Below are 27,650 nucleotides of genomic sequence, written 5' to 3' on the forward strand. Positions count from 1 at the left end.
GTGTGACCCTGGACAAATAATTTAATCTCTCAGTGCTTCAGAAAGTTCTCTAAAGATTGACTGTCTTCATGAGTCAAGGGAGTTTACACATTGGCCACTGATGAATCTTTCCCACCAAAAAGTAACATTTTGTGTGAGATCACAAAAACCAATGCTTAACAGTCCATAGAGTTATAAAATCTTAGAGTTATAGCTGGAAGAGACCCTGGAGAAATTATGTAATTCAACCTCCTCCTTTTACAGGTGAGGAGACTAAGGTCTCTAGGCTGACTTACCCAGTGTAGTGTACTATAGTAAATAGCTGGACTTAGGGTATGGAAGATGTGGGTTCATGATGCTGAGTGAAATGAGCAGAACCAGGAGAGTGTTGTATGAAGTAACAGCAACATTGTGCAGTGACCAACTTTGATATAATTTCTTCTCAGCAATACAAGAATCTAAGACAATTCTAAAAGGTTTTTTTTAATTTATGTAAAAAATTTAAATTTTAATGGAGTAGTAAACAAGATTAAACGATTTTCTGTAAGAACAAGGATATACATACATACATGCAATTGGTTTCTAATGGACTATACAGGTTTTGATTATGTTTTAGTAATAAATTCTCAAATTTGGATTAAAGAGTTTACATATAAAATTTCATTTTTTAATTAATTTTTATTCAAGGCTCAGGGCCATTTTTCCTAGAACTTTTGGTTAACTAAAAGCCTGTTTTCTGTTAATATTAAGTGTCTTCTCCCTTAATCAACCCATTGTGAACCCTCTAAATGTAGTTTAATCTGTAACATGACTTAGTTTACCTATAAAATCTGTTTAACTAGGTTTGTTTCCTTAGGGGATATTTGAAATCATAACTCTGGTTAATTAAGTTTGTTCAACTTTTATGACATTAAAGGAATCACTGGATTATGAATCTTTCTTTTTAAAAAACTTTGTTGTGGTACTTATGACCATATGTGTTTTCTTTTCTATTGCTTTCAATGCCTGGGAAATCTCCCTGTATTGTGCAGTGCATTTATTTCCTGATGCAAGTGTAAGCCTCATGACTTATAGCCCCTGATGCTTACTTAGTTTGATCTCTTTGAATATGGTCCCCCTGAATTTTGTTCCATTGCTTTTTGGTTGTCTGACTCTTCATGACCTCATGTAGAGTTTTCTTGGAAGTAAAGGGGAAGGCCTCCATTTCCTTTTAAATCTTAACCTTATTGTCTGCTTCTGTAGTTGTGCTCGCACTAGTATGAGCATGTTGGACTTTAGAAACCTATTTTTGGTTGTAAATCTGCATCTTTTGCCTTTTGGAAAATTATATTTCAAAATCTCCTTTACAATAGTAGCTATTAAGTTTTGTGGGATTATGACTGTTTCTTTTGTACTTGAATTTTTTTTCTGACTGTTTCTTTTGTACTTGAATTTTTTTTCTTGCTTACTTATTGTAGTATTTTTTCTTTGATCTGGAAACTGGATTTTGACTATGACATTTCTAGCTGTTTTCCTTTGGGGATTCCTTTCCTAAGGTGACCTGGGTATTATTTGGGTTTTCATCTTCCCTTCTGGTTCTAATAGATCTGGGAAGTTTTGATGTATGTGTGATATCCAGGCTTTGTGGAGGAGTTGGGTAGGACGGTATCATAATTTTCGGGTAATCTCATCCTCAGATTATCTGTCCTTGGCCTGTTTTCCAGGTCAGTTGTTTTTTTTTTTTTTAATTTTTAATTAATTTATTTTGAATTATCAACAATCACTTCCATAAACTATTGAGTTTTAAATTTTTCTCCCCCTCCCTTCCACCTCCCTCCCCAAGATGGTGCACAATGTGATATAGGCTATACATATATATTCCTATTAAGCATATTTTCATATTCATGATGTTGTAGGTAAGAATTAGAACCAATAGGAGGAACTACCAGAGAGAGGAAACAAAATGCAACAGAAGAAAAAAATTAGCAAATAGCATGCTTCGATCTGTATTCAAACTCCATAGTTCTTTCTTTGGATGTGGATAGCATTTTCTATCATGAGGCCTTTGGAGATGTCTTAGATCCTTGTATTGCTGAGAAGGGTTAAGTCTATCAATATTAGTCATCACACATTGTGGCTGTTACTGTATACAGTGTTCTCCTGGTTCTGCTCATTTCACTCAGCCTCAGACCATACAAGTCTTTCCAGGTTTTTCTGAAGTCAGCCTGTTCATCATTTCTTATAGCACAATAGTATGCCATTGTATTCATGTACCACAACTTGTTCAGCCATTCCCCAAGTGATGGCCATCCCCTCAATTTCCAATTCTTTGCCACCACAAAAAGATCTGCTATAAATATTTTTGTACATGTGGGTTCTTTTCCCATTTTTATGATCTCTTTGAGATAACAGATCTAGAAGTGCTATTGCTGGGTCAAAGGGTATGCACATTTTTATAGCCCTTTGGGCATAGTTCCAAATTGCTCTCCAAAATGGTCGGATCATTTCACAACTCCACTAACAATGCATTAGTGTTCCAATTTTCCCACATCTTCTCCAACATTTATCATTTTCCTGTTTCATCATGTTGGCCAATCTGATAGGTATGATGTGGTACCTCAGAGTGTTTAATTTGCATTTCTCTAATCAATGGTGATTTAGAGCATTTTTTCATATGACTATAAATGGTTTTAATTTCTTCATCTGAGAACTGCCTGTCCATATCCTTTGCAGGTCAGTTTTTGTTGATACATATTTTCTTCTTTTTTTAATCTTCTGACTTTTCAAAATATTTATTGTAGTCTCATAGAGTCATTACTTTCTGTTTAGCCCATTCTAGTTTTCAGGGAGTCCTTTTATTAGATAAAGTTTACCATGTTCTTTTCTAAGCTATTTCTCTTTTCCCCATAGTCCTTATTTCATTTAACATTACATTTTGTTGCTTTTGCTTCATTTCTTCTAGGTACTTTGTAGTTCCTGTGGCCAAGCCATTCTTTTCTATAGACTCTATTTGGATTTGCTATAGAATAACTCTTCTTCTTTGCTCTTTATTAATATCTCTAGCTTTGATTTCTGGATTGGGACTTTGTGCTTTAGTGAGATTCTATTCCCTCCTGTGCTCTTGAATAGCATGGGCTAGCCCTGCTTCTTTCTGGATGTAATGGCTAAGGCGAGGCCCTGTTTTCTGTAGGAAATCTTTGGTTTTGATTCAGTTGCATGGTAAGTTTACTTGTCCCCTTCTCTATCTCTTTCTGGCACAGTCACATACCCAATGTTCATCCATTGCTGTGATGATGACAAGCTCCAATTGGATGTTATTGATTTTGCTTGCAGAAAGCCTATTGCAAGGTCCTGGTCTTCATCACTGAATGTTGCCTTGCCTCAGTCAAACTGAGACCTTAGCATAAAAGATCTAAGGTCCCCAGGGCCACTTCCAGTAGTCCTGATCTCTATCTTGCCACTGGACTCACATGGCTCCTGAGAAGAAAGTGAAGCTGGTGACTTTGCACAGCCCTCCCTCACTTAAATCCAATTCACTTGCATGTTAGAAAAAAAACAAGGCATCATTCCTGCACTTAGAATATACAGTATAGCCAATGGGGGAGGTAAGACAGAGAGACAAATGTTGTAGAAGGAGCTAAGAGTGTCCCTGAAAGATTCACGATGGAAAATGCTATCCACATCCAGAGAAAGAACTATGGAGTCTGAATGCAGATTGAAGCATACTATTTTCTTTTTTTTTTCTTCTTTCTTGTAAATTTTCCCTTTGGTTTTAATTCTTTACAACATGACTAATGTGGAAATATGTTTAATATGATTGTTAAAAAAAAAAGATGTGGGTTCAAATCTCAACTCTTCACAATACTTAGAGTGACCCTGGACAAGTCATTTAACTTATGTGCCTTGAGCAGTTCCTAGTAGTGGTGTGCTTTGGAGTAGGGAGCTCCTCTACTGGAAGTTTGTTATCCTGATGAAATTAGAGATCCTTTGCATATTCCCACATAATAGTTTTAAACAGTATTATAGTTTTTATATTACCCTAGTGGATAAGTAGTCAAAAGACATGAAGAAACTGTTCTCAAAAGAATTGGAATCTTTTATAAAAGATATATAAAAAATTGTTCCAAATTGCTAATGACAAAAGTGCAAGTGAAAACAATTTTAAAGTTTAACCTTTATATCCAGAAAATGGATAAAGATGACAAAAGATGAAATAGTTTCATCCAGGAGGGACTACAAGAAGACAGACACAAGGCATTAAGACACTATCAGCAGAACTGTGAATTGGTCCAACCATCCTTGACAGTAATTTGGAATCCTACTTTAAAAAAAAAAAGATCAAGGAAGAAAAGACAATATGCTTCTTGGAATATATTTTTACTGATCTTTTTTATATGCTTCCTGATCACATATTAATATTGCTAACTATTTTGGATGCTTTACATTATATAAATATAATTAGGTAGAGAGGTATAATGGAAATAGTGTTAGAATTGGGGTCAGGAAATCTGAATTCAACTCCACCTGTGAAATGATCTGGTATGACCAAAGGCAAGTTATTTAACTTCTCAGAGCCTCAGTTTCCTCATCTATAAAATAAAGATAACTTTTGCCCTACATAACTCATTGGGTTGTTTTCAATGAAAGCATTTTGCAAACCTTAAAGCACTGTATAAATGAATTAATGTAATTGTTAAATTTACTTGTTTTTAATAGGGAGTAAAATTTTGTGTTATGGTAAGGTAATATATTTATATATACACACAGTAAAAACTGGTTTACCTAGAATTCTGTCAGCTAGAACTTTTAACTAGCACTTCTCTAAAGTGTGGTGATGATGATGATTTACTTTGATAATTATCCTAAAGATGTATATATATAATTATCTGAATCAATATTTAAATGTATTATTTGACTGTTAAGTAGATTTTATTGTATTCTAATTTTTTAAAAAAAAATAGTAACATGTATAGCAGATGTGTTAACTTTCCACTAACCAGAATGCCTACATTCCTACTCACTCATACCAGGAACATCATAGATTATAGAGCTCAAAGGAGCTTAGAGATCACTTAATTTAACCCTGTCATTTTACAAGGGAGGAAGCTTGTGACCAGGGTCACAAAGGTAGTAAGTATCAGAGGTGCAATTTGAACCCAGGTCTTCTTTTTCTGCTGTACAGAAGCAGTATGCTTCCTTTTTTTTTTTTTTTTTTCAGTGAACCTGGTTTAGTGAGTCCATACAGGTAGTCTTTGACTATAGAATATTTACATGGACAAAGGGGATCCTCTCTGCAAAAGTTCCTACTCAGTTAACAAGATCTCAGTAATGATTGACCTAGATACCTGCTTTCTTTTTTGCAAAATTATCATTACTGTTATCTGGGAGTATGTACCGTCATCAGAATCAGTTCTTCACAGATTATTGTTGAGTTGTTTTTCAGTAGTCTGACTCTTTATGACCTTATTTGGGGTTTTCCTGGCAAAGAGACTTCTTCATTTTCACTTTCTCCCTCAGTTAGTACCCAGCCCCCTCCCCCTCCCCACTTACCTGTGTACGTGGTGTGTCCTCCCAGTAGAACATAAGCTTCTTGACCAGGGGCTGTTTCTTTTCTGTCTTTATGTCCTTACAACTAGGACAGTGCCTTGTACAGAAGAGGGACTTCATAAATTCTTATTGAATTAGGTTAGATTTTTGATCACCTTCCCACTGTATTGGCATGAGGTGCTTTTCACGACTTATATTGATGGTTGGAATGTGTTTTCCCATAGAAACAATGTTAAATTATGATAAGAAATATAATTACTAATTTTAAGTACATTTTAGGACAAGTAGGTATTCATGAGTTAGTCTAGAAACTTTTAACTACCATTTTTAACATTTTTTTCTATGGGTAAATACATTGTGAGTTACAAACAGTGATACAAACAAGTGTCTGGGACACAAACTACCTGTAGGCTCTTTCAGAAAACAGGAAGACTTAGGTTTGTACCCTGCCTCTACCATTTACTTGTGTGGCCTTATACAAGTTAGGTAACTTCTCTGCTAGGTATCAACTAAGATCTCTTCTAAGTCTAAATTTATGATCCTGTGATCCTGATTTATTGCTTATTACTGATAGGCTTAAGCTGTGGTATCAGTGTTGCTTATTAGAAATAATAGTTTTGCTGTTAGCTTTATAACTTTGAGCAAGTCATATTTTTTCTTACATTTCATTCACCTGCCAAATAAAAAAAATACCTACTGACAGTTATCATGAGGATCAAATAAGAATAATGTAAATTAAAGTACTTTGAAAACTGTAACGCGCTATAGTATTAGATATATATGTATGTATACACATAAAAATACATGTGTATCTATACATAATATATGTATTTCTTAGTCTAACACACATATATACATACATACTTATATACACATACACATGCTTAGCATAGTGCTTGGCACATGGTAGGTGTTTAAATGCATATAACACAGTTGTATACCTGTGTGTAAACTCTTAATGCCTGCCATTGAAGTAGTTTTTAGTCTATTTCAAACAATAACTTGTTTATAAAATATGGCTAACAAAATAACAAGACTGATTTTTATTTTATTGAGTATAAAATTAGTCAAGTTATTTTATAATTATAGCTTGTAGAGCATTGAGTTTATTGTGGGTTAGCTTTAGAAAATGATGTTTATTGAACATGGCAAAATGATCTTTGATCTTGAGCCTTCTTCTTGGTCTTCAAGGCTATGTTTGTTCATCCAAAGACATGTTTGTTCAACCAAAGACTTGTTTGTTATTAATGACCACTTTTGCTTGAGAGGTAGGCAGTTGTTACTTGAAAAATAAAAGAAATGAAAAAAAGGGAAAACAAATGAATAAATAGTCTTGGATAGGGCTTCATTTCAGGATTTTTCTTGAAAGAACGAATGCAATTTATGCTCATGTTGAAGATCATAAAAATTACTCATATCTATATTTTATTTCAGAGGTTCTTTGAAAATCTCAACCCTATGGGAAATGCATCAGACAAAGAATTTACAGATTATTTATTCAATAAATCACAAGAAATTGAACCCCGAAACTGTAAACAACCACCTCGATTTGTAAGTACTTTTACTTGTGTCCTACAACTAATAAAATAGTATGCTAGGTTTCATAAGAAAATGGAGGAAATTGGAAGAAAAAAAGGAATTTTCTATTTCTAAAAATATTAATCTCTTCGGTAGTTTGCAGCTTAGGACAAAGTAAAATAATTAAATGTATTGACTTATATACTTGACTCTTCAACTTTGTATGTCTTTAAAATATTATTAATATGCAACTATTTGCCACAATCACTTGTATGTGTTTTAGCATTGAATTCACAAGGATTATTTTGTTCTTTAGTTTCTTTGGTTCTTTTAAATTGACATAGATTTTTCAGTTCATTTTGAAACCACACTTTTATCATATTGGATACTTTTGGATACATCTTTTGAAAAGTAGACCATTTTTCTTAGTCTAGCCTTTGATAATAGCATTTTAGCTATTAATAGCATTAAACTCTATTTTCAATAGAGTTTAAATCAGGTAAGTTCCCAGGCCACTAAAGTTTGCTTATCTCCACAGGTTATATAATAGTATTCAATCTCTGTTTGGAAATATCCATAATTTTAGAACAGTTTTGTTTCTTAGTATAGTAATGTATTTATCAGAGTTCATCATTCCCTCAGTGGGGACAAGACTTCCTACTGGAAGTAAAAAATCCTCCAAACATTTTTGAAAGGTAGATACTTTACCCATTTGATGAAGAAACTCCAGACCTTATAAGCTCACTTGAATTTCTTTTGCTAATACTTTTGGTATGGTTTTGAATGAAAAAGTGAATTTCATCAGTAAAAATTTTGTCCAATCTTTAGTATTCCAGTCTTTTTATTGACTTGTCTATGGCAAGTGTTTTTTCTTCATAGCAGTGGTTATCAGCTATTTATGTTTTTGGTGGTGGTGGTATGGTGAAGTTTGTTTTTTTTTTAATTGATCTTCTCACTATTTTTCCAGTGCCCCAGTACAGAGGAAATAATAACAATCCTTCTATCTTCCAGGTCTCTTGAAAGGTCTATAATTACCACCTGAGGATTAATTAGGCTGACTTGCAGCAATAATTTCTCAGTTTTGGTTTTATTATTCCTTGTTAACCATACTTTTCTTTGTGCTTTGGTGCAACTGATCTTTTTTCATTGTTTTTTTTTGTTTTGTTTTTAGGCAATTGGGGTTAAGTGACCTGCCCAGGGTCACACAGCTAGTAAGTGTCAAGTGTTTGGTCTGAGGCCGGATTTGAACTCAGGTCCTCCTGACTTCAGGGCCGGTGCTCTATCCACTGCGCCACCTAGCTGCCCCGATCTTTTTTCATTATGAGCTTAAATGATCCTTGAAATGTTTTATGTCTCCACATCAACAACCAGTGCAATATCCCTAACAGTCATTGAGGTGTGCTCTTTAGGAACTACAGCTTTTGCACATTTCCTTGGGGTTAGTATCCATATAAAAATATTGCTTGTCATAAGTACTTCAAGCACCACGTACCACATTGATTTTTTTTACATTGACAAATTTTTTATTTTCACAACTTTCATTAGTTATCTGAGTAAGTTCAATTATCTCAACATTAAATATTTATTAGCCTGTTTCCTAAATAATTGTTCGATTATATTACCATTGTTCATGTTCTGCAAAACTACAATACTATATTTCTTTTTTTTTTTTGTTTATTTTTTTGGGGTGAGGCAATCGGGGTTAAGTGACTTGCCCAAGGTCACACAGCTAGTATGTGTCAAGTGTTTGGTCTGAGGCCGGATTTGAACTCAGGTCCTCCTGACTTCAGGGCCAGTGCTCTATCCACTGCGCCACTTAGCTGCCCAGACAATACTGTATTTCCAAAATGGTTTCTGTATCATTAGGAGGAAAATAAAACTCTTTGTCCTTGTGATAAAATCCACTCCATGCTATTCAATTCAGCATACTTTTAAGTGCCTACTTTGTGCGAGACACTTTACTAGACAGGGAAAATGTAAAGTAGAAATCAATCAAGAGTAGGAATGAGATGGAACTAAAATGATGAGAAAGATAAGCAGATTGAAACTAGGAAGATAAGCAGTAATAGAAAGGAATAGGATGAATAAAATTTCAGTGATTTCAGTGGTTCTGTTTTTCCTTATCTCCTACATGAAACAGGCCTAGTGATTCTAGGATGCCAACAGAGCCTCTCTGTAACTGGTTGACCCCTAGTCATCCCTTACTCTTGCCATGTTCTCAGTCCATCTTCTATTCCTATCCTACAATTGCTTGAGGATGTCTTTTACTCTTGTTCTTTGGAATTTCTCATTAGTTATGTGTTTGACTTCTCAGTGACATGCACTTTACTGGTATTGAAAGAATTTACTAGAATTGAAAAGGTGGGCTTTTGTTTTCATGAGAAGCTTCAGCTTAGTAAAAGAGATGTGTGGCTTCCTAAAATTTGTCCAGCTTACTCTCCTTCACCTTGGAGCCTAACTCATTGTCCATCTACACTGTCTGTGCTAGATATACATAGAAGCTCTATAGGGTATCTGTCCAAATTCTTGTTGAAGTTTGGGCAATAGATATTCTTTGTTAATTTAGCCCTTCCTGTGTGGATGGATAGACTAAACTCCTTTGAATAATTATAGATCTCTTCCAGGAGGCTCTGCACTATTTGGGGGCTTGATGAAATCAACACAATGTCATCTACAATCAAGAGCATCTGAAGGATCTTGTCATCTTCATCTACAGGAAATCTCTTCTCAGCCAGAATTCTGCACTGGGTTTCTTCTATTATAGTGGCAAATACTTTTGGCAAGCATGCCTATCCCTATTTTATGCTTTGCCTGAGGCAAGGTCATTAAATAGAGTTATTTCTCTTATTTCTTCCCAAGGAGTCCCGAATGATCTTGATGTATGGATGGGAGACACCTTGCTGTAAAAGAGTCTATAAGGCAGTTTGTTTTCCTACTGAATCAGATGGCTTTTTTTTTTCAATCAACAAACACTAAATACAACAAGAGCTTAAATTCCCTACATCTTTCAGTTAGTTGTGATATGGTAACATTGTGGTCCATTGTTCAATATAACTTTCAAGCCTACTGCCTAATGGGAGAGTAGGCCTGTGAGTGGTAACTATTATTGTTTTCTCAGTTACCCTTTTTTTTTGTGGTATTGATAAGATCTGGGAATATTTCCATGCCATTAATAGCTCCCTCTCCTTCAAAAACGTTATATGTTGGTCTTTCAGTATTTTCAGTGATAGCATCTTTAGTAGAGATCTCTTCTATATATATTTTGTCCAACTTCTTTTCCTGTCTTTGTTCTCTAGGTCCTTGATGTTAGGGTCTACATGTGAAGATTTCCTTAACCTTTATGGAGAAAACAACTTATTGGAATGTTTTTTGCAAATCTCTTATATGTTTTTTCTATTTGTAGTTCTCTTTCCATTTTTATCATGTTTATCTTTGGGACAAGTTTGCTTAGATATCTTGCGCAGGTCTCTTTAAAATTAGTTCCTCACAAATATACAACAAAGATGGTAGAGTAGGCAGAAGCAGTGCAACTTAGTCCTCTCCTACAACTGCTCAAGCAATGATCAAGGAAAGAAGGAGGAAGGGTGAGCAGCTCACACCAGCCCTGAGAGCCTGTTGTTAAATTTCCACTGTAAACATTTACATCTCAGAGACTGTCAGATCAGGGTTTGATTTATTGTTTTGTTTGTTGTCTAGACTTAAGAGAATGATGATGGAGAAAATGCAGATTAAGCTTAAAAGTTTGTTGTACATATGATTTCTTTTTTTCTGAGAGACAGATGTTGAATACTTACTAGCACACTGTGAGTAGAGGGAACCTATTTCCTCACAGAATTAGAGTGTTCAAGAAGACAACCATACAGACAAGGAGGAAGTAGGGAAATAGGTGTCATTTGAACCTCATGTTCATCAAACTAAAGCTTGATAGAACACACACACACACACACACACACTAATATACTCACACAGTTTGGCATAAAAATACATTCAACTCAATGGGGAAATCAGAAGAAATTGGGAAAAGGGAAAGAGGAATAGGAAGGAATGTAGTCTCAGGGAGGGGAAAATACCTCCCCCAAAAAACCCTTTCAATCTCAGAGTGGATTATGAAAAGGATTTAAAAAGAAAGAGTAAGAATCTGTGATTGGTATCTAGGCAAAGAGAAGGAAAGAGGAGAGGGAAGTAGAAATAGATTGCATCAAGAATATAACACTAGTGCTGTGCATCCTCCTCTATCACCACCCTCTTCTTTATAGAAAGAGAGAAGGGTAGCAAAGAGAGGAGAAGGCATAAGAGAAGAGAATGGAAGGAAATCAACAAATATTACCATGAATACAATGAATTCTCTCATAAATGGAAGTGTAGCAGAATGAATTAGAAAGCATAATTGATTGTTTAGAGGAAACACACTTAAAACATAAAGATTCACACACAGAGTTAAAACAAGGGGTTGAAGTAAAAATCTGTTATGCTTCAGATGAATTCAAAAAATTGTGGGTAGTGATCAAGATCTTGGGGAAGATGAAAGCAGAAATAGACTTGGTTAAAAGAGATAAATAGGGAAATTCATTCTGCCAAAAAACACTACAGATAATTAATTCATATCAATACTTACATGTACCAGTTGGCATAGCATCTAATTTATTAAGGAAAAGTTAAATTATGGATAGAATTAGACAGTAAAACTATAATAGTTGGGAACCTCTATGCACCCCCTTTTATTCCCAAATAAATCTAACAAAAATAAAATAAGAAAGAAATTAAGAACTTGAATAGAATTTTAGAAAAGTTAGATATAATAGGTCTTTGGTGATTGATTACTGAATGAGAATAGAAAGGTGTTATATATCTCAGCTGTAGATGGCACTTTCTTTGTCCATGTATTAAAATCTCATAAACATATGCAGAAAAGCTGAAATATTAAACCCATCCTTTTTTTTTTTTTTTTTTTTTAGTGAGGCAGTTGGGGTTAAGTGACTTGCCCAGAGTCACACAGCTAGTGAGTGTTATGTGTTTCAGTCTGGATTTGAACTCAGGTACTCCTGACTTCAGGGCCGGTGCTCTATCCACTGTACCACCTAACTGGCCCCTGATCCTTTACTAATCACAATTCAATGAAAATTATTTTTAGCAAATAACTGGAGAAAGGAGTAAAAACTAATTGGAGGCTTAACTTAATCCTGAAAACTGATGAGTCAGAAATGAAATCATTTCATCAAAGGATGACATATATCTGAATCTCAGAGGCCTGAGTTCAACCCTGAACCTGGATCCTTTGATTCTAGAGCCCGTGCTCTTTCCTTTGTACCACTTCCAGCTATTCCTTAGGAATTTGAGGGAATAAGCATAGGCAAAGAAGAAAGGAAATTAGCATTTTGTGAGGCGATATGGTTTACTGAGAGAACCCTTAGGATTTGACTAAAAAGTTATTGAAACAACATTGTCAGTAAAGGAGCAGAATATAAAATAAATCTATACAAATCTCTGCACTTTTTATATATTACCAACAAATTCAGAAGGGAGAAAAAGGAAATCCTTTCAGATATATAGAGAATGTTTAAAATAACAGGGATGCTACCTATAAAGATACATAAAGGAAGTATATATGAGTATAATTCCAAAACACTTTACATAAATGAATACAAGTAATTGGAGTTTTTCTGGTGTTTGGGTTGTGCCAATAAAATAAAATTACAAGGCTATCTACATTAATTTACAGAGTTAGTGCCATACCTTTCAAATTACCAAGGGATTATTTTATGGAACTAGACCAAATAATAACAAAGTTCATCTAGAAGAAGAAAAGACCAAGGATCTCAAGGGAAATAATGAAAAAAAATGAGAATAAAGAATGCCAGGTCCCAAATTATACTATAGAGAAGTAATTATTTAAGCTATATGACACTGATTTTTTTAAAAATAGACAGTTTGGTCAGTGGAACAGGTTAGGGGCAGAAGCAATTGAACATAGTAGCATAGTATTTGATATATTGAGGGACTCCAACTACTTAGGTAAGGATTCATAATTCAAGGAAAACTGGAAAGCAGTCTGATAGAAATTAGGTTTAGACTACCATCTCACCATCTACTACAATATAGAAAGTCATGTCATAATCAAATTAGAGGAATAGAGGAGAACTTGTACAATTTCAGATAAGAGCTTTGACCAATCAAGGGATAGAAAGAGGATTACAGGAGATAAAATAGATAATTTTGATTACATAAAATTGAAAAATTTAAAAACAATGTAGTTAGAATTAGAAGGGAAACAGTTAAATCGGGGAAATATTTGTAGCAAAATTTTCTGAAAAAGATGTTATCCAAAATATCTTAGATATAGGGAATTTAAAAACAAGAACCATCAACCAAGCAGTAAATGGACATAGGATATGAACATGTAGTTCTCAAATTTGTTCAACAACTATAAGAAGAAACACTCCAAATCACTAAAAATAACAGATGCAAATTAAAATGACTTTCCACCTCAGTGCTATCAAATTGACAAGGATAACCAAAAAAGGAAAGGGACAGTTGATGGATGGACTATGGGAAGAAAGGCACACTAATAAATACATTGCTGGTGGAGCAGTGAATTGGTCCAATAATTTCTGGAAAGCAATTTGGCACAACACTCAAAAATCACTTAACTCTGTCAACTTTTTAATCCAGCAATACTATTCCTAGGCGTATACCCCAAAGAGATCCTTCCAAAAAAAGGGAAGGACTCATTTTTAAAAATTATAGTAACAATTTTTCCTTCTTTATACAGTCGCTACTCTAGTTAAGTACAACTGGTGAATGGTTGAACAAATGATGATATATTAATGTAATGGAATACAATTAAAATAGCTAATTTTCATATAGCACTTTAAGGTTTGCTAAGTTCTTTACAAATATTCCATTTGATCCTCACAACATCCCTGGGAGGTAGGTGCTATTATTATCATCCCCATTTTATAAACTGAGGCAGAGAGAAATTAAATGACTTGCCCAGGGTCACATAGCTAGTAAGTATCTGATGCTGAATTCGAACTTGGGTTTTCCTGACTCCGTGCCTAACAAACACTATTTCCACTTTGCCACGTCCTTCACCCTCATGTAACTCTTTCTACATCAAAAGATTTCTTTCATGTTAGCTCTAATATCGCTTTCAATGAATCAACAAGCATTCCATCTGACTTTGTACTCTAGCCATCCCCTTACCATCTGCTGCTATACACACATCTTACTGCCCCCATCCCTCTTGCTTTCCACCTCTTGTTCAGGTAATATTAAGTGCTTCTGGAAAGGGCACATCAATTAATTCACCATTCCTGGGACTTCCCAAACCAAAATACTGTTCCCTGGCCACCATGCCTTTATATGTGTTGTCTCCCTCAACTGAAATATAAGTTCTTTGAGTGTGAGAACTGTCTTGTATTGGTGATCCTAGAACAGTGTTTGACAGATGATAAATGCTTAATGAATTCATTCCATTAGGTTTTTTTCCACATGAACTACTATAAAACTATGTTTCCCCCATCTTGTACTTGTATGTTTAGATGATGTTACAGAGAAACTTAGGTTCAAGATCTAATAGTGTGAGAGCAATTTTGTTCACAAAACTTGAGAGAATTTTATTTTGGTGATGTGAAAAATATGATAGCCTTATATTCGGTCCCACATTGAATTTCAACTAAGGGCATTGAGAGAAATTTCAAATGTAGTATTACATTGTCTTCAAGTTGGGATGGCAGCATGCTCTCCACTCATTTTTTATGCTGTTTATTTTTTGAAAAATAAGTGCTTAGTAATGTTAATTATGTTTGCTTTTCCTAGCCTAGGAAAACAACTTTCTCCTTAAAATCTCCTGGTATAAGGCCACATGCTGGCAGACATGGCTCTACTTCAGGCACTTTACGAGGTCACCCAACACCATTAGAAAGAGAACCATGTAAAATAAGCTTCAGTCGGATAAATGAGGCTGAGCATGAATCAGCAGCATCAGCACCAACCTCTCCAAACACACCATCTACTCCACCAGTCTCTGCTTCTTCAGAACTCAGTGTATTTTTAGATATAGATCTTAACAGTTCTTGTGGTAAGTATTGATAACAGATCCTTGGAAAGAGATTCTTTTACCAATGACTTTACATATTCCATTTTATTTAGAAACTAAAAGGTGAATATAGTATTTTGAAAAGTAGAATCAGAATGTTAAAAGTTAGTAATTATTATAAGAGTGGAAAACTTGATTTTGTAATTAAGTTTATGCATTTTAGAAAATTTAAATCGAGGAAATCAAATGTTTATGAAAATATCTTATAAAATTTCAATGTAGTTTGAGCTAATCTTATAATTTAGTACATTATTTGTCTAAAATTTATATAAATTACTATATGTGTATATAATGTAAAAGTGAAGTATCTATATTATACTCCTTAACTGTGGTTATACTCCAGAGCACTGTCTTAAATCCTGTTCTCTTCTCCACTTGGGAACCTTGTCAGCTTTAATGAGTTGAATTATCTATTCCTAGATCTATATATCCTGTCTTATAGTCTCTCCTGAGCTCTAATCCCACATCACCAATTGCTTAGTGAACATTATAAACTGGATATACTCTATGCATATCAAACTCAGCATGTGCAAAACAGAATTCGTTGTCTCTCCCCCAACTAAACCCAACCCTCTGCTGAACTTCCCTATTACTGTTAAAGGACTAACTATCACCTCGGTTATCCAGTTGACAACTCCATTGCATACTCAGCTGCTTACTCTCACTCACCCCACATATCCAGTCACTTGCCAAATTCTGCTACTTAATGCCTTCACACAGTCCCTCAAATAAATCTCTCCTTTCTTTATAAAGACAGCCACTGCCTTAATTCAATCAGTTAATTAATGATTTATTTAGCAGTTACTATACCAGGCACTGTACTAAATACTGCGAATACAAACAAAAAGCAAAAATAATCCCTGCAAGAAATTAAAATCACATTAAAATTGCAAAGACAATGGATACATATAAAATACATCCAGATTAGATGGAAGGTAAGGGAGGCACTCTGTGACACTGGGGACATTGATCTTCTGCATAAGGTTGCACTTGAGCTGAGTCCTAAAGGAAGCTTTGGAGCAGTGAGGAGAGAATACATTCCAGGCATGAGGGACAGTCAGTCCAAAGACACTGGGATGGAGTGTCATGTATGAAGAACCACACGGAGGAGAATATGGCTAGACTGTAGAGGGTATGGACAGGAATAATGAATGAGGATTGTAAAGGTAGGGAAAGGCCAGATGGTGAAGGACTTTAAAAGCAAAACATAGGATTTTGTATTTGATCCTGGGAGTAACAGAGACACTGAAGTTTATTGCTTTAGGAAAATTACTATGGCACCTTTGTGGTAGATGGGTTGGAGTGGAGAGAGAATTGAGAAAGGAGACCATTTAGACGTTTATTGCAATGTTCCAATTTAAACTTCCAATTTACTTCCAATTTAAAAGTAAAAAGAACTTGAACTAGGGTGGTAGTTGTGTGAGTGGGGAGAATGAGGCAGATATGAGAGATGTGGAAAAAGAAAGGTCAAGATTTGGCAACTGATTGGATGTGTGAGATAAGTGAAAGTGAGGAGTCAAGGAAGACACTGAGGTGGTGAACCTAGGTCCAGAGCATGGTGGGCCCCTAAACAGTAAAAGAGAAGTTCAGCAGAAGGATGTTTTTTTTTTGAGGGGGGGAAGATGGGGGTGGAAAGTAAACAATCATAGTTGTTTCTCAATGATGTTGAGTTTGGAATGCCAATGTAACATCCAGTTTGTAATGATATCAATTAGTTAGTGAGACTTGATTAACTTTTAGAAATAAGTGTTTACTAAGGTGGTATAGTGAAAAATGGTTGGTACAAAATGTCCCCAAAGTGAGAACATACTCTCTCACAAGTATGGACAAAGTCCAGGGGAAAGTGATCTCAAACTTAGAGCACATGGAAAAGGGGGAAACCACAGCTCCTGGAAGTCCTTTTTCTCTCCTTTATGGGGCCTTCATGTTGTTCTCCTTTGGTATGGTATAGCGAGTGAGAAGAGAGGGAATAGAGGCACCAAATAAATATGACTTTTTCAAGGCCTTTAGCTGAGAAGGAGAGGACAGAAATAGGATGATAGATAATGGAAATCATAGGTTCTAGTGAGACTTTTTTAAAGGATAGGGGAAACTTGGGCATGATTGTAAGCAGCAGGAAAGAAACCAGTGGATAGGGAAAGCCAGAAGACTAGAGAATGAAGATGATAGTCAGGTCAGTGTGCTAAAGGAGGGGATGGGATCAAGGGTACATATAGGGGGATTGGTCTTGGCCAGAAAGGCCACCTCTTCTTCAGAGGCTGAAGTGAAGTAGGAGTTAATTGGGTATTAATGTTAGAGCAGAGGTTCTTAATCTTTTTTTGTGTCATGATCCCCTTTGACAGTCCAGTGAAGCCTATGGATCCCTTCTTAGAATAATATTTTTAAATGCATAAAATAAAATATATAACAATTATGTTCTGGCTTAGTCTCCTAGAGCTAGGCAGGTCACATCTGCCCCTTAGGTTTCTAAGGCACCCTGAGTACTTCCCAGGAAGAAGGGTGTTGCTCCTATAATGTCGTTGGCTCAAGTCCCCACTGGCTACGTTCTCCTCATTTTTAGGTACCAGTGAGTAGCACCAGGGTTTCATTTAGCCATCAAATTAACTTTTAGAGAGGGATATTTATTTTGAACATATAATAAGAACAAAAGTTTCCCTCCAGCATCGCAGGGACATATTCTCCTCTGTACCACTTTCAGAAGAGCAGGCTTATTCTTTTTTTTTCACTTAATTTTCACTTTTTTTCCCCATTACTTGTAAAGATAGTTTTCGACATTCATTTTTGTAAGATTTTGAGTTTCAAATTTTTCTTCCTCCCTGCCTTCCCTCCTTTCTCCCCAAGACAACAAGCAATCTGATATACGTTACACATGTACAGTCATGTTAAAGATTTCCACATTAGTCATGTTGTGAAAGAAGAATTAGAACAAAAGGGAAAAACCGTGAGAAAGAAAAAAAAAGTGAAAATAGTATGCTTCGATTTGCCTTCTGACTCCATAGTTCTTTCTCTGGATATGGATAGCATTTTCCATCATGAGTCTGTTGGAATTGTTTTGGATCATTGTATCACTCAGAATAGCTAAGTCTATCATAGTTTATCAATGCACAATGTTGCTGTTACTGTGTACAATGTTCTTCTGGTTCTGCTCACTTCACTCAGCCTCAGTTCATGTAAATCTTTCCAGGTTTTTCTGAAATCTACTGAGCAGGCTTACTCTTAACACAGTTCTTCCATAACTTTGGTTCCACCAAGTTCACATTTATATGTGACATAACTACCAGTTGAGTCCTTACATCAGTTCCCCAGGGGCTGAATCTCTCCATGCTCCTTAGAACATTAATGACGTACAAAACTGGAGTATTCTCCCAACCTTTTAAAACTCACCAGATCGGAACCTCTAGTCCCTTTATCTAAAATAGAGATGAACAAACACAGAGGCTTTTCATAGGGCCATATGGCCTCAGAAAGAAGAAAAGCCCAAGGCCTCTCCCTTTACAGTATTGCTTCTCATTGGATGCCATGAATGAAGGAGGAATAGAGATTGCCCAAAAATGCAGCTGAAACGAATGATTGAAGAAAGGTGACAGAAGGCAGCTAGTTCCTTTTGAATGTTTCCATAGCCAGAGTTTCCCATTCGCCACATAGTAAGCCTACCAGAACTAGTTTCTGTGCTTACTTCACTCCCCTTACACATCTTCATGACTCTCCCACAAGCAGACTCCCTTACTTCTCAATTTGAACAGGCCATGTGAGGCACTCAGTACCTGTGCCAGACCCCCATAATAAATAAATAGAACTACAAAGGAAACTAATTACATTAAAGTACAATTATCAAAACATTTAAAAAACAAATTCACAGACTCAAGGATGAGAACCTTTTTATTAGAGGAATGTAAAATGAAGATGAGGAGAGAAGAGGGAGCTAGCAATGAATGACCTCAAATTTTTTCTGTGAAATATGACACAAGGTTCTAAGCTAAAAGGGTGGGGGAAGGATTGCCCTGGAATGGTTGAGGAGAGAAGAATTGGAACAGTTGCTATAGTGAATGGGATAGTTGTTGCCCTTCTCACCTTTCATCTGGACTATTGAAATAGTGTCCTAATTAATTGATTTCTCTCCCTCAAGTCTTCCCATGCTCTACGTTGTCCTCCACACACTTGCTAAGTTATTTTCCTAAATTATAGTTCTGACCATGTCTGTCCTACTTAGTAAACTCCCTGTCACCTCTAGAGCAAATAAATCTCCTTTGTCATTCAAAGTGTTCCACATAAGGCACACTACTCCCCTTCACATGATCTAAGCTCTGACCATCCCGGAATTTTTACTGTTGATCATATACAAACTCTCATCTCTGTGCCTGTGCACATTGCTATTCCCTGGATACCTGGGATAACTTCCCCCCCTCTTCTCATCCCCTTTGTTGTTTCTTCCAGTCCCAGCTAACGCACCACCTTCTATTTGATGCCTTTTTTGATTTCCCCTCAAAAATTACCTTGTCTTTATTTTTTGTGTGTGCACGTGTATATTACCACATACATGTGTGTACACACAGTTATATGCACATTTATATGTACGTGTGTGTTCACATATATACACGTGTATGTATGACATACATGTGGATATACGTGGGCATATATGTGCATACATATATATGTATATATACATATATGCAGATATATATGCATTGTGTTTGTGTAACTTGTCTCTCTAGTAGAATGTGAACGCATTTTTGTTTTCATATCTTCAGTGCTTAGCATAGTGTCTAGCATGTTATAGGTCCTGAATAAATGCTTTTTGATGCCTGTTGTTCATCTGATATATTAAACTCCCTAAAGATATATCTATTTTTCTGTTTTCAATTTTTTTTCCTCATTCTAATAGGAAGCAACAGCATCTTTGCCCCAGTGGTCTTACCACATTCAAGTGAGTATATACGTGTTCATACCTCTGCCATATTCTTGAGTAATCTAAAGATTTTCATATTTTAAATGTTTTTACATACCCTAAAAGGTTAAATCAGTGTGGTTATTGAAAGAAATCTATTCATTTGGATTATAGAAAAACAAGTAAAAAATGAATGTAGACTCACTGCGTACAACTAACTGTACACCATTCATGTACTGATAGATTTTATGTTCATGATAAATTTTCCTAGGATTATATGAACTATGAGTTGCATAAAAGTAGAATCAAACATATCCACAAGGAGATATAAGATTAGAAAAGAAAATGGGCCAGGTGGTTAGCCAGCAAGAGGAAAAACCAGATGGCCAGCTGGAATTGTGTACTGGTACCAATAAATTGTGTCCTAGAGGTACCACATCAGGTATATCCTCTTTGGAACACTTATGGAAAGGGGCAGGTAGGTGGCGCAGTGGATAGAGTACCGGCCCTGGATTCAGGAGGACCTGAGTTCAAATCCAGCCTCAGACACATAACACTTACTAGCTGCGTGATCCTGGGCAAGTCACTTAACCCCATTGCCTAGCCCCCCCCCCAAAAAAAAACACTTATGGAAAGACATGGAAAAAAATTTTACAGAATGAGAAGGAATGGATGGTTTGCAGTCTGCACTGGTGAAAGGAATATTAACATGTATGAGAACTGTCAAAGTACCAACGTATGCTTAATTCATAGATACATTCTAGTGTTCATTTATAAATTGGTTGTTTTGGAACTCAGAATATGTTTATCCACAGCAGAAACATTTTAAATGATGGCTAAGTTTTATCCCATTTGTCCACAAATGCTTATTTTATTGGGATCATATAATTGTAGCTGAAATGGAGACTTCAGAGTCTGCTTGTGGGAGAGTCATGAAGATGTGTAAGGGGAGTGAAGTAACCTCACCACCATTTATGACATTGTTTCTATGGGGAAATCTCTTCAGAGGCCAGCTTCTTGTATTTGGAAACTCACTGTCTTCCAGAGATTTTATGGGTACCTGTGAAGTACGACTACCCCCTACCCAATGGGAGTGACTGACAAGCAAAAAATGAACCCAAGAAATAATACTTATTTTCTGGAAAGAATCTGATGTCTCCATTATTGAAGGGCTTTTTGGATATAACTTATTATGAGAAAATGACAATCTCTTAAATGTATAATCAGTGTTACACAGCACTATTTTGAATTGTGTAAATATATGCTAAATTTTTTACATCATGGTAAATAAAACTTTTGATATATCTTCATTAACAAATAGTAGTATATTTCAAGCTTTTTTAATTTAAAATTAGTCTTTTAAGAAGATAATTTTTCTCTTATTATTTGTGGCTAAGTTGATATTTTCCTTTTTTCAGAATCTTTCTTCAGTTCATGTGGTAGTTTACATAAATTAACTGAAGAGCCACTGGTTCCTCCTCCTCTTCCTCCTCGTAAAAAGTTTGATCAAGATGTTTCAGCTTCTAAGGTATTCAACATCATTTTGGTTTTCAATACACTGCTAATACAGACAGCTAATACAGAGCTTCTCTAGACCTCTTCTTTTCTCTTCAAGCTTTCCATACCATCCCCTCTCTCCTTCCCTTTCAGCTGAAGACCTTGCTTCAGAACTTACTCAGAAAATAGAGACCATTTCCCATGAACTCTCTTTGCATCATCTCACCATCTTATAACCCCTTGATGTTAGCCCTCATTTTCTGCTTTTTTACTTAAGTCTCTGTTTTGAAAAAGTGAATCTTCTCCCCACTAAGACTAACATTGTTTCTGTCTTTTCTCAAGCAGATTGCCCCCACAGTAGTCATTTTTTCTTTTCTCTTCTCTTTTCTTCTTCTTCTTCTTCTTCTTCTTCTTCTTCTTTTCTCTCTCTCTCACATACATACACCAACACATTTATATATATATATATATATTTATAAATACATAAATCTCCAGTCCCTCTGTATATACTGTTTTTTTTTTTTTTCCCTGCTGCCTACAAATATGCCTAAGACTCTTGAATTTCTTAAGGGAAAACAACACCACAAACATTTGCTAGACCATTCTGCACCTTCAAGCTACCTTTTTGTCTCTCTTCCCTATCAAAGACAGAATACTAGAAAAAGTTATCTATAACTGTTATTTTCACTTCCTCTCCTCTCCCCTCACTCACTTTTCAACTCTTTGCAATCTGGCTTCTATCTTACCTGGCTCAGGTAAGAATTCCTCTCTCCAAAGTTACCAGTGGTTTCTTACTTGTCAAATCTGATGTCCTTTTTTCAAAAAACATCTAATCCTTTTTGACACCTCTGCAACATTTGACACAGTTGACTGACTACCTCTTCCTGTATAACTTTGTCCTTTCTGGATATTCATGTTCTATTGGCTCTCTTCCTTTCTCAGTCTTCTTTTTTTTTTTCTAATTTGTTTTATTTTTTTTTTCTCAGCTCCTTTCCTCGTTCACCATCAATTTCATGCCCAAAACTGAGGGTATAGCCACAAGCTCTGTCCTGCATCCTATTCTATTATTTCTCTATATTCTTATTCTTTGTGCCATCTTGGCTGTAGAGTATGGGAAAGGGGGGCATTGTATAAAGTTGAAAAAGGTTGATTTAGGCTAGCTTATGAAAGGCTTGAGAAGCTAAAGTGATAAGTCTATATTTTATGGCAGCTCGTACCATCAACTATTGTGGATTCAGTTATCATCTCTATGAAAATAACTCTGAAAACTATATATCTAGCCCTTGCCTATCTCCTGAGCTTCAGTCTCACACCTCCGATTGCCCATTGGATATTTCAAACTGGATGTGCCAAGAGAAGACCAGCTCAACAGCACTGATAATCTTAAACTCAGAAAGTCCAAACTGGAACTCATTATTTTTCTTCTCAAACCCACCCCACTTCCAAGCTTCCCTATTTCTTTTAAGGGTATCATCATTTGTCCAACAAAACCTTGGTGTCATCTTCAATTCCTCATTTTTATTCACCCACATATTCATCCAATTGGCAGATTTGGTTGGTACTTCCTCCACAATATTTCTTGCATCTTTTCCTTTCTTCCTACTAACATTGCCACCACTGTGGTTCAAGGCCTCCTTACTATTGGACTCTTGGACTATTGCAATAACTTCCTTATCATTCTCCCTGCCTCAGTTCTCTCACCTCTCCTAAAGACTAACCATAGCACTTCTCCTTTCCATAAACTCCAGAGACTCTAGCTTCTAAAGCCCTTTGGAACTTAGCCCCCCCTGACCTGTGCAAGTCACTGAACAGCCAAGGTAGGCTTTTGGCTATTTTCCTTCCATTTCCCAGCTCTGTGTCTTTGCACAGGTTGTCGCCTTATTCCTAGACTGCATCCCCACCTCACCTCTTTTGTTTCTTTCAAAACTTTACTCAGTTATCATTTACTCTATCAGAGGTGTCAGACACTTGGCTCATGGGCCACATATAGCCCATGGTATTCCCTAATGCCACGTGAACCAGATTAAACTGTAATTGAGAAATATATGTGACAAAATAAAAATACAATAAAGCATAGAGAACATTACCTTTCAAAACTAAGTCACTACAAAACTAAGTGACCACAGGAATGCTTATGTATAGATTAGTGGCACCCATTTCTATTTGAGTTTGACTCCACTGTTATATAAGCTGATCCCTAATCCCTTCAGCTATAAGCTCTGCTTCAGAAATATTTACTTTATATTCTTTTTGTATTTTGTGTATATAGTTATTTATGTACAAGTTATTTCCCCAATAAGACATAAGCTCCTCAAGATTTCATTTTTGTTTTCGTACCTTTTCTCTGACTGTCCCTCACACCTGGAACGCTCTCTGTCCTTGTCTCTGGCTTCCTTTGAGACTGAACTCAAACGACACCTTCTACAAGAGGTCTTTTCCTCTCCCCACTGGTACCTTTCCTTTGAAACTACCTCCAATTTATCCTGTATGTCTTGTATGTACATAATTCTTTGCATATTTTCTCCCCCCTTAGAATATGAGCTCCTTGAGGGCAAGGGCAGTGTTTTTGCCTTTCACTGTTTATCCCCAATGCTTAGCACAGTGCCTCACATTATAGTAAGCACATAATAAATGTCTGTCGACTGCCTGACTCTTTGTATGTTGTCAGTTATGGTTTTGAATTTTTTTTATTAACCCTTAGAATCTGTTGGTTGTAAGCTTAAAGTCTTTGAGTTTGGCTAAGAACCACTGTTCATATGTGCCCCTCCTCACCCTCCACCAGAATTGCCAACTACAACCCAGCTCCCTTCCCAGACATATCTGAAGACGTAGTCACTTCTGCAGAGTTCATTGGCTACAATTTGGCGATTCCAGCTGACAATCCCCTGACTCCCAAAAGGATGTTACTCCTCTAGGTTAGAGAGATAAAGAGGGTTTGAATTATAAATTTAAAAAATCTCAAAATTTTAACTCATAATAATAGGAGATAACTAGTATCAGGACCCTGGATTTTGTCATCTCTTAAGACCCTTTCCTTTTCTTGAATTCTGTGTATTATGTTTATTCATGTGCTGGTTCTGTGATAACAGTTACCTAGAACTAAATTCACATTAATTCAGTCTTCCTACATAAGTCAATATAGTTAGACATGAAGTTATATATTATAAGATTTGTAATGCCACATAGAAAAATCTGTTATTTTTATCCTAAAGGGCAATCATAAATCTGATGTTTAAACCACGTTTTGGGAAGGGGGAAGGAAGGCTAGGAAATGACTAGAAGTCCAGACCTGTGATTTCATTGGATAAAACCACGTTCTATCATTTTAATTTTTGAGACATAATAGAAATTATCTTTTGAAGTTTTTTTTCCTATATAGTAAAGATATCATTAATACTCTAATCAACAAATATAATGACTTTACAAATGAATGGTATGATTTATCAGTTTGGTTTTTTTTCAACTTTTAAGGGAAACTTGAAATATGATGATGATCCTCCTGCTATTCCACCAAGGCAGCCACCACCTCCAAAGATAAGACCTCGAGTTCCTGCTTACAGTGGTCCATTTGAAGGGCCTTTGCCTAGCCCACCACCACCACCTCCACGAGACCCTCTTCCTGAGACTCCTCCACCAGTACCCTTTCGGCCTCCTGAACATTTCATAAACTATCCATTTAATCTTCAGCCACCACCAATGGGACATACTCACAGAGATCCAGATTGGTTCCGGGAAGCCAGTACATGCCCAAACTCACCGAATACTCCTCCAAGCACACCCTCCCCAAGGGTGCCACGTCGCTGCGTGCTCAGTTCTAGTCAAAATAATCTTGCTCATTCTCAAGCTCCCCCTATCCCACCAAGACAGAATTCAAGCCCTCACTTACCAAAACTGCCACCAAAGACTTACAAAAGAGATCTTTGTCAACCTCCTATGTACAGATTGTCATTGTTAGAAAATGCAGAAACTCCTCAGTGACCTTAGCCATATTTAGTCATTGACACTGGAATAGTATTTGTAAAGTTCCTTTTTTATTTATTCAAAACAAGGCAAGGTATTTTAGTAGTTTTGCAAGTAATTCTCATATAATTGCTTACTGATGAAATAAGCTTTTAAAAATTGGGGAAATAAAATTGTTTTAAAGCACACAAGTCCTTCAGCATTGCCCTCAGGTGATAGTAGCATTACTGTGTGTTGGATCCTCAGTGCTACCAGTGATTAGGCCAGTATAAAAAATTTGTATTTTGCAATGAATTTACATTAAATTAGTTTAACCATTGTTTGCACTGGAAAGAAAGAGACAGTGCATTTATGGAATTTTTCAAATTTGACTTCTAGAGGCCTTTTTAAGAAAATGAATTTACACAAGTATAGGGATGTAGTGTTACTCCTTTTTAAACTTTTTGGCTACTCACTTTCTAGTTTTATCTTCATCTAGGAAAGTTGTGTTCTCAAACTCTTGAATGTCATGTCTTAAAAGGCATTTTTGCTGTTGATGACTAAAAAGAAAAATGGAATGAAAATCAAAACAAAGATATCAGAATGCACTGTTTTTATTGTTTTGGCAGAATGTAAACAAAGATTACCCAGCCCATTGTGGGGTTGGGAAGGGAGGGTATAAAGCCTGTGTATCTTTAGCATGAATCTTTTTCAGATGTGCCTTTTTGTTTTGTCAGGCAGATGTCTTTAGATAATGTTGCCTGCTGTTTTGGAGAACAAAGCTAATATGCTATGTATGTACAATTTTGTTTATATTGTATATTTACAGACAATGCTAATAACCTATATAAATTTAAGTGACTCAAGGCCTATAATTCAGTCTGCTACTTTGCAAATTCATACCATTCAAAGGAAAGTTTTCAGTGGAATAGCAACCATGTCTTGCTTTCAAATCCTAATGACCTACTCTCTGAATATCATTGCATTTATTGTAATTTTTAAAAATCCTTTTTGAAGATTGGTAGTATTTAAGTCACCTTTATTAAACTTTTAAAACAGAAAAGTACACAAAACTTTTCTTTTACTGTTTTGACTACCTTGTTCAAATTGGTGAATGAATCTGTTTTAATGGTAGTACTACTGTAGCAGCACTTGTAAAGTGGCCAAAAGCCACTTTTTATTTACTGATCTGTGGTCTTTTACTGTGCTTTGTATCAGAGTTCTTAACAAGATTAATAAATCACCTCAGTCTTAATTTTTCAGAGATTTTAAAAATGTCTTTTCTTCATAAAGATGAATGGGTGAGACAAAAGGGAGAATAGTTATGTAACTATTATAATATATGTAAGAAGTTGGTCATCAGTAATTTTGTTATTCAGATTACATAAAATTGGTGAAATTAATGATATTTTTATTTGACAGAAAGTCTTTTTTTTTTCAAGATGGAAAGTTCCAATATCCAGGTTTGTTTTTGTTTTAGCAAACAGAATCAAATGCACTGTTTAGCAAAGTGTGTAAACAAATGGGGATGGATGGATGATTATAAATTCCCTTTGGTAGGACACTGATGGTAAGACAGAAGGAGATTTAGGTTTGGAGTCAAAGAACTTCAGTTCCAATTGCAGTTTTCCCCCATCTGTATAACCCTTAGTATATCACTTAATTTATCTGGGCCTCAGTTTCCTCACCTGTCAAAGTGAGGAAGCTATACTACATGGTGCTCCAGTTCCTCTTCTTGCCGTACATATAATCTTAGAAATGTTGCACTTAAAGAGAGAAATTACTTTCATAGTATCTTAGATCTGAGTCAGGTCAGCCCTTGCCAATCAATCAGTGAGTATTAAGCTACTTACTATGCTAAGTGACAGAGATACAAAGACAGAAAAAAACCAGTCTCTGCCCTGAAGGAGCTAATATTCTGTCAACAGAGACAACATATATAAGTATATACAACATATATAAGTATATACAAAAGTACATATATACTTTTTTTATATATGTATATATACAGTATATATAAGTATATACAATATATATAAGTATATACAAAAGGAATAAATAAATACAAGGATGGATAGTAGGAGTTGGGATCAGAAAAGGTCTTATATAGAAAATAACATTTAAGCTGAACTTTGAAGGAAACTAGGGGTTCTAGGAAGTGGAGGTGAGGAAGGTGTATATTCCAGACCTAGGAAAGTCACATACAAA

General features: G+C 35.7%; 1 protein-coding gene across 1 annotated transcript in view; it reads left to right on the forward strand.

The window, feature by feature from the left end:
* The window catches only part of SOS2 (SOS Ras/Rho guanine nucleotide exchange factor 2), a 109,718-nt gene extending 83,014 nt beyond the window's left edge, over positions 1-26,704 (forward strand). Inside the window, exons 19-23 of the mRNA XM_027849159.1 lie at positions 6,940-7,056; positions 14,842-15,103; positions 20,004-20,045; positions 21,425-21,534; positions 24,975-26,704. Of these exons, the coding sequence (XP_027704960.1) occupies positions 6,940-7,056; positions 14,842-15,103; positions 20,004-20,045; positions 21,425-21,534; positions 24,975-25,481 (1,038 nt within the window). The 3' untranslated portion in view covers positions 25,482-26,704. The remainder of the gene's footprint in view (positions 1-6,939; positions 7,057-14,841; positions 15,104-20,003; positions 20,046-21,424; positions 21,535-24,974) is intronic.
* The last annotated feature ends 946 nt before the right edge of the window (positions 26,705-27,650 follow it).

This window comes from Vombatus ursinus, unplaced genomic scaffold (genome assembly GCF_900497805.2).
Source record: "Vombatus ursinus unplaced genomic scaffold, bare-nosed wombat genome assembly UNPS02007284.1, whole genome shotgun sequence".
NCBI classification, from domain to species: domain Eukaryota; kingdom Metazoa; phylum Chordata; class Mammalia; order Diprotodontia; family Vombatidae; genus Vombatus; species Vombatus ursinus.